General features: G+C 32.3%; 2 protein-coding genes across 3 annotated transcripts in view; one reads left to right on the forward strand and one right to left on the reverse strand.

Moving 5' to 3' along the window:
* LOC110018023 (membralin) overlaps positions 1 to 7,986 on the reverse strand; it is an 87,600-nt gene that overhangs the window by 49,757 nt on the left and 29,857 nt on the right. The window lies entirely within an intron of this gene.
* LOC110018025 lies at positions 1,003 to 2,796 on the forward strand. The gene is made up of 5 exons (XM_020715236.1): positions 1,003 to 1,062; positions 1,169 to 1,217; positions 1,908 to 2,267; positions 2,348 to 2,479; positions 2,576 to 2,796. The coding sequence occupies exons 2-5, from the start codon at positions 1,212 to 1,214 to the stop codon at positions 2,609 to 2,611; spliced, it is 534 nt and encodes a 177-aa protein (XP_020570895.1). The 5' UTR covers positions 1,003 to 1,062; positions 1,169 to 1,211; the 3' UTR covers positions 2,612 to 2,796.

A 7,986-nucleotide genomic window follows, 5' to 3' on the forward strand; every position in this document is an offset into this window, starting at 1 on the left:
ATATTTTCATGCATAGGTTTATGAAATCAACGTGTAAATGTGAACATCGAACTTAGAGTGTTAGCTATGTAAATACATAAGAATTTTGTGTTATTTAGGCACATTTTTCTAAATATTTACCTTATCTTGTAGGCTACTTGTAAATGTGAACATCGAACTTAGAGTGTTAGATATGTAAATACATAAGAATTTTGTGTTATTTAGGCACATTTTTCTAAATATTTACCTTATCTTGTAGGCTACTATAGTATTGTGTAATATCTTTTCATTTGGTGCAAGTGAAAAAAATAGTAAAGATACACTTTAAAGATTAAAGTTCTAGCCATCTATATTCTAAAAATGTGAAGTTGGCAAAAAAAAAAAAAAAAAAAAAAAAAAAGCAAAAAAAGCTATAACACTCAAATTTATTTAAATATATATGAGTGGGTCTTTTTTTTGAAAATTGAACCATGGAGCATATCCCTTTGAATTAGTCGATTATAAGACCATATCAAAGAGCACTCAACTATTTAAGATAAATTACATATATGTGTGTGTGCGCGTGCGCGCCGTGTTCCCTACTCAGTTAGCAGACCATCCATTTTGGCGGTGTATGTCCCCTATGCACGAATCCTGCCAGACGAGTTGTCCGCTATATGAGGTGGTACGAGTGATCAGGCACATGGGTCCAACCCAGACCAGACATGTTGCGAGCCGGGCGTGGTTGGTTGTTCCACCCATCAATCATCTTTATATAATTTGTACGTGTGTGTATGTGCGCGCACACGCGTGCCGCATATCCCGGCCTATTGGTTGACATCCACGATATATGACCTATCAGATCATGGGGGTCGAATCCCGTCGCTCTGTCAGTTTAGCAGCCTCATATTTTTCCAGCAATATTAAAATAAAGCTAGAATCCTACAAATCATCCAAAGGCAGAAACATTTGTCTCTTCCACGCGCTAACTACATTAAAAAAAAAAAAAAAACTTAAACAAAACAGGAAGAAAATATTTAAATTATCCAGAAAATAGAAGATGCCAATAAGAAGGGTATGATGAACGCGGCCTGCCAGTTTCAGGTTAAGCAAAAAGGATTGCGACCACCTTTTTTTTTTGGATTTTTCGAAAGAGTTTCATCTAAAGATTGTTCCTTTTCTGCTAAATAGTTTCTCACATAACCTGCAGGAAGTATTCTTCTTCTTATAGAGCCGTTGAGTTCAGGGGCATCATGTCTGTAAGTAGATTTTATTTCATCGTCCTCAAATTTAAGAAAAAGAGAAGTTTTAATTTCTTGAAGTTTGTGTTCTGTAACAGCTTAAAAATCATGGTTTTTTAGATTGTTTCTTCTTTACTGCTGAGTGGTACCATCTGCACCTGAGTTGAATGATAACTCATGAAGATGGTTTAAGTTTTTTTGCCTGAATTTTTCAGATTTTAAAGGGTTTAGGTGAATTTCTTTAATCATGGTGAGACTATTTATTCAATTGATTCTCTTTGGGAAAATTAGCAGAAAAATGGAAGCCATTTTTTCTGTAAGAAAGCTTCAACGAAAGAAAGATGAAAGGAGAAAAGCGAGGGGAGAGGAATGGAAGAGGGAGATTTTGAGCAATAAATTAAAAATTTATCTTTTTTATTTTCACCTAGATTGAAGATCTTCCATTAATCTCTTTTCAGAGATGAGGACATAATCTGCATGTAGATCATGTAATAAAATTCTCTCATCCCTTTGGTGAGGTCTTCTTCTGTTGCATAAAATCCCACCTCCTTATCAAATAAAACTATATCATATAAATCATTATATGGTTAAAAGAGCATCAAGACTGAATATTTCCTTCCAAAATTCATTCTTTGAAATACTGAAATGTCAACTCATTTAAAATTTCACCATTTATTTCACATAAACATTTGCTGAATCTATGATCAGAGTGCACATGTACCCAAATTTGGCAATTGGGACGACAAAGACATTCCATACACAAGATATTTTGAAAATGCTCTCAAATACAGAGAAAAAGGCTTCAATCCTAATGATCCCCAACAGAATCCAGAAGCCTTCATGAATCAACATCAAATCCAACAGCAAAATCTGAGAATAAAACAGAACAAATCTTCTCAGAAAGCGAATACAGATCCGGCGAGAATCAGTGCCAAAATTGATTCATACACTAAAAAAAATAAGTCGAGTTCTTCAGTTTCCCGTCAGCCAAACATGGTTTCTCAATCTTCAAAAGCTCTAATCAATACAGTCTCTTCCTTATCAGCAGATTCTAATGATACAAGACCTGTAAGCATATTAAAAACATCAACTGACTTTGTTTTCTATGTATATAAGTATTAACTTGTTGAATTGATTGATTTTGTTAGTTTCCTCAAAGGCCTGCATATGTTGCTCTATCAAACGAAGGGAAGGAGAAGAAGAAGACTGGCACAAGTAAGTTGTCAAGCGTTCCAACGGCTCCTAAAAACAGAAAACCTATGCGGAGAACTTCATCAAAGGTAACTGGAGATGAAATTGTTTCTCTTCTTCTCGCATCTGAAAACATCCAAAAAATACTGAAAATTGACCATGTTTAATAATTTTTTATTGATCAGGCATGGTGCTGCTTGATTAATAAAACCTGGGAGTGATCATCATACGCTTACTGCAATAATTATATGTATTTTCTTCAGGGCTTTGTGTCATAAACTGGTTTGGAAACTTATGAAGTTAGAGAGCTTCATGCAAATTTCTCAATAAGTTTTTCTTTTTTTTCTTTTTGGGTTTTAAGGTTGGATCTTGATATTGGTTTGTAAGTTCTTATGATTGAAATAAAGATGGGATCTGTGTTAAATATATATAAATTTTGAAACTTTGTCACCATATTTAAGGTTGGATATTGATAAATGTGAAAAGGTTGTCACCATATTTTGTTATCGTAAGCTGTAAACTAGCAAAAGAGTATTAAAATTTTCAAGCTTGTTTATTTTGCTCTTTTTTGATGTAGGAATGTGAAGCTGAGGGATAAATTGAGCTTTTAATTCTTGTTGAAGTAATCTATAGGGATTGTATACACAAATGCAGTTGTATAATATTTTTTTGTGCATATTTTTGAGCCACCCATCTAAGTGATTGAATCATGCCCGCCTGCCGAAGTGGCTGAATCGAGACTATTTGTCAGAACACCTAAATCGAGCTCACTTGTCGATGTGGTTAAATCGAGTCAATCTGTCAACGTGACTAAACTTATCTCTTTAACCCATAAAAAGTAACCTAGCTCGCCTAGAGAAATATAGCTGTTGATAGCCATCGTTACCATCATGAATGTAGGTTAATCCATTTTTAAAAGCATTGTCTTGCTTTCACATCACAGTCTTTTCATCAAGACACTAGGGATGGGGGTCGTACACATTAAATGTATTTTTTTTTAATTTTTCCTCCTATATAAAAGGAAAGTCAAGCTAAGAGAGGGGAGAGTCTCTCTATCTCCAAGATAACTTTGTAACCCGAAAAACCCTGATGAGCCCGATATTCCGGCTTACCAGAGGCTCGAATTGACTAAATAATCTATGAGACATCTTCACGACCTTACGCCCATCTCTCCCCTCTACCTTTCCTCAACAAAAAAATAAATTCTTCACCGATTTGTATGTACTCAAGAGCGATATGAGACACTAAGTCCTGAAAGAATCCAACAAGAGTCAAACTTAATTAAAAATTTAAGTGAGCTTGTCTTGCTGTAATCAATATGGCCCGATTTGGTCACATAATCAAATTATTAAAATTACTCGTGCATACTGAAACTAGATGTCACACATGGAGTTCGGAAGAGGGTGCATACTCGCGATATGTGATAAAAAAAAAGATAATCTCAACCAGGTAAAAGATCTCAATAATTTATGTCAAATAAAACACTTTTATATTCATGATGAAAGAATTCATTAATGAGTAATTGCAAATAAAGACAAATGGGCATAAATGAGATTAAGAAAATGATATATATTTCTTTGCATAAACAATGTATTTAATAACAACAAGGAAAATAAAAGATCAATTGATGAAAAGAAGAAGATATAAATCAACTACAAAGCAATACTAACCCAAAGTTTGTTAGAAATCTGAACAAGAACAACAAGTTAAAATCTAAACTGATGGAACAACTAATGTTGAATGGCTGCACTTATAATGATGCTCCAACAAATAACATGATAAAATCTGTAAAAAAAAATTTCTAAAGTGAATTTGATATGCAAAATAGATAATTCCTAATTATTAAAACATAAATTACAATGTATGGGGCATGCATTATAAACAATAAGACCGTCATTATCTATAATGTAATGCCAATGCAATGAATGTTATCATATTGTTTGACTTGAGTAATATTGCACGACTTAAATTATTAAAAGTGGCAAATGTCTTGGATTAATGAATCGAAGAACTTTTTTTTCTACACGCTTAACTCAATGTATAATCTTCGATACTACTGAATCGAAGGACTTTTTTCTCAAATCAGACGAACCTTTTTAGTCGCCTAATCAACCATTCTAAGAGCTTCCTCTCTCCAACCACAAATTAACACAAAAGTTATGACTTTTCTGTTATAATGAACCACATACCATGACATGCTGACACTAGATAGTAAACCATTTATGATAAGAAGATTCTATATGTGGAATGGAAGCTTCTCAGTTGCCTCCAAAATAAAAAATAAAACTTTAGGCAAATCTTCTACAGTTAATATAGCATGTTTTGACTTGCCATTTATTTAAAGACAAAATGCAGTGCTGAAAACTAAACTAACCCAAAGTCAGCTTGTAAATTTGTTTCATAGCATTGAAATAAATCTTTTTCTCTCGATTAAATATAATAAGACTGATATTTTGTGTAATTAAATAATTTTATTTATGTATTTTCTTGTTTGTGTTTCTACTATATATATATATATATCTCTGTTTGTATATGTGGACGCCCGCATGCACCTTCTGTGTTTGGTAGAGCAACCTTTCTCTGAAGGTTGTAAGTCCCCTAAGGTTATGAGTTCGAATTCCCCCGTGTGTAGGGCGTAATACTCGAATATTTATCAGACCTAGGGATGGTCAATGCTCGTCTAATAGCCTTTGGTTATTTATTTTATATATATATATAATATCAACCACGACAAAAATGACATCATTAGCCCATTTATATCTATATAAATGAACAACAAGTCTATTGCAATCTTCTTCCAATTCTATCCTAGCATAGTAGAACATTAGCCTTAAACATCTAACATGTCACTTTTGCCTCAGCCCTTTGAGATCTTAATATATATAATCACTCGATGAATAGCATATTTATTAATTTATTTGTTCATTTTTAATCAGTCAAGATGGTCTCACATCAACATGATGCCTTGCATTTGAATTTAGAAAGAGTATACTTCATTGGAAGATTTACATACATACCACTCAATTCTTATGTATTTGCACATCAAACAAATAAAAATGAGTAATTCACTTTTTTAAAAACTTCAAATAGTTGTAGTTTTCATGTGATATGAATGGTTGGGCGCTATAAATATAAAATGCAAAGTTTAAGTGTTGGATATATAAATACATAGGAATTGGAGGCAAAGTTTAAGTGTTAGATATATAAATACATAGGAATTGGATGGTATTCGTGTAAATGCGAGAAGCATCGCATATGATTAATTGATAAGATTCTTATGGTAGAAAACAATCAATACTAAGATTAAACAAAATGACGTATAAGTCTTCGTTTACATGTATACCCAAAGGAGAGAGAAATATATAGCAATTAGGGAAGAAGTCAAGCCACTCTCCTTTCTTTTTATTAGCCACTAGCCAGCATGAAGCTTTCATGAACTTTGTCATATATATATATTTAATTATAGGGAAAAATTGATCAATAGTCACATTAAATTTCACTATTAGATTGTTACCTCTATCATAAATAAATAGATTAATGTTTTAATTTACTTATTAATGCGAACTTAAAGTCAATATTCTAGCAGTTAAGTACTTAGATATAGACAAAAAATGATTAACTTCAATGACCTCGCACAAATCCAATCGCCACAACACTAATTTAATGATATGCCTTTGTTGATTTTTTCATAAATCTCTCTCTATCTTGTGTTTGAGAGAGAGAGAGAGAGAGAGAGAGATTCTACTAATTTATATGTAGAGATTTATGAAAAAATCTCTCTCTATCTTGTGTTTGAGAGAGAGAGAGAGAGAGATTCTACTAATTTAATTCTACTATGTTATATGGTAACTTTTCCAACATACATAAAATATATGTAGTAATATGCTTATAAAAATAATAAAGGGAATTGTTAGATGGCTTGAAACCTTTATAGAACTAGTTAGTTGATTTTTACATTTGAGGATCTTAATTAGCCTTAGCCACTTCCATGCTAACAATATATGCTTGCTTAAACATTTAAGTTGGGCTCTACAAATGCCTTAGCTTGTCTAATTGAATTTGGCCAGGATCAATATAAGTCATGGCCAAACACACAATTGCCCCAAGGTCCTAGTGATGGATATGACTATATTTCTTTGAACCAAGCTCAAATAAATTAACATTAGCATTAATTGATAATAACTAAGTTCTACAAAATATATGTGAGGGCTTAATTTAAATGTCAATAAGATGCACCCAATTTTCAATGAATATATCAAATTTAGGTTAATTAATACTGGTTCAATTAATTAAATCATGTTCATAATATTTTGTCCTTATTCGAGCTTAATTGAGTTCAATTAAGCAAGTTATTTAAGCTTATAACAAAATAATAACAAAAAAGTAATATCTTAGGGATCAAGGCCAACAAACTTCCTCTAATTAATAATGAAATTCAAACTAAACTAAATATTTGTACAATTTTAATAATCGATGGAGTTCTAATTATTAAATTATCTCACTTGCTCTTTTAAAAGGCATTAACCCTAAATTAGTAAAAAACACCACCAATATCTGAATTCTGTAATTTAAGTTTTTGTTAAACTCTTTGTTTAGCCTTATCCACAAGAAGAATATCACCAGCAAAAAACATACACCAAGATGTATCCTCCTGTAAATGTCTAGTACGAGCATCCATAACTAAAGCAAAAACATATAAGCTTAAAGCAGATCCTTGATGTAATCCAACTAAAATAAGAAAATATTAGGTCAAACCTTCTTCTAGTTGCTAAATCCTAAATCCTAAATGCATTCCTCAAAATAAATGAAAAAAAATGAAAAATGAAGACTTGAAGTTACCTTCCTCGATCGTTTCTGGTAGGAGAGGAGCGAAAAGAGGAGAAAAATGAGAGTTTAGCGATCCGTCATTGAGTTCCCCACTAGCTTCTATTGCCACAGTATCGTGATGGTTCAGTGAAGAAGGCAATGGCTTTGGACGAAACAAAGAGGGGGTGGTGGGACATGTGAGGGTTTCGGAGAGAGGAGCAATGTAGGCGAGGCTTCAGGTAGAGGGGGAAAGATTAGGCCAAGGCTGGGAGAGATTAAAATGATTATTTCTAATGGCTTATAAGAAGCTTTAAATCCGTCAGTTCATAACACTATTATTGACGAAAAATTCCGTCGCTTGATAAAAAACACATCGGTTAATCCCTCGTCAGATGACATATTCGAAGATAATCAATGAAATATAGTTGTCAGTTAAAATCTGCTTATAACCTTATTATTATTGATAAACGACTGTCTGTCATATACTTATATTATCACAAATAACTCAGCTGATAAACTATAGCTAAATTGTTGAATAAAAACATATTTTTTTCGAACGCAAATTGTGACCGTCAGCTTTATCATAGGTTTTAGCATTTTTTTCTATAGTGAAGTGGCAAGATTCCTTCAAAGTATTTACAAATATGACATTCATTGTTCTATAAAATCAGGCCTTATGTAATAAATTTAATAATAATAATAATAATAATAAGTAATACATAACTTCAGATTCTCTATTTTTCTCTTAGCTTCTCTTTTCAAGATTCCTTCAATTCTATATATAATATAT

Source organism: Phalaenopsis equestris, unplaced genomic scaffold (assembly GCF_001263595.1).
Source record: "Phalaenopsis equestris unplaced genomic scaffold, ASM126359v1 Scaffold000002, whole genome shotgun sequence".
Lineage (NCBI taxonomy): Eukaryota > Viridiplantae > Streptophyta > Magnoliopsida > Asparagales > Orchidaceae > Phalaenopsis > Phalaenopsis equestris.

What these genes read in the sequence shown, in the direction of transcription:
- LOC110018025 (XM_020715236.1), top strand. An exon ending in ATTCTAATGATACAAGACCT is followed by an intron (nt 2,268 to 2,347) that starts GTAAGCATATTA and finishes TGATTTTGTTAG; the next exon opens with TTTCCTCAAAGGCCTGCATA. An exon ending in TGCGGAGAACTTCATCAAAG is followed by an intron (nt 2,480 to 2,575) that starts GTAACTGGAGAT and finishes TTTATTGATCAG; the next exon opens with GCATGGTGCTGCTTGATTAA.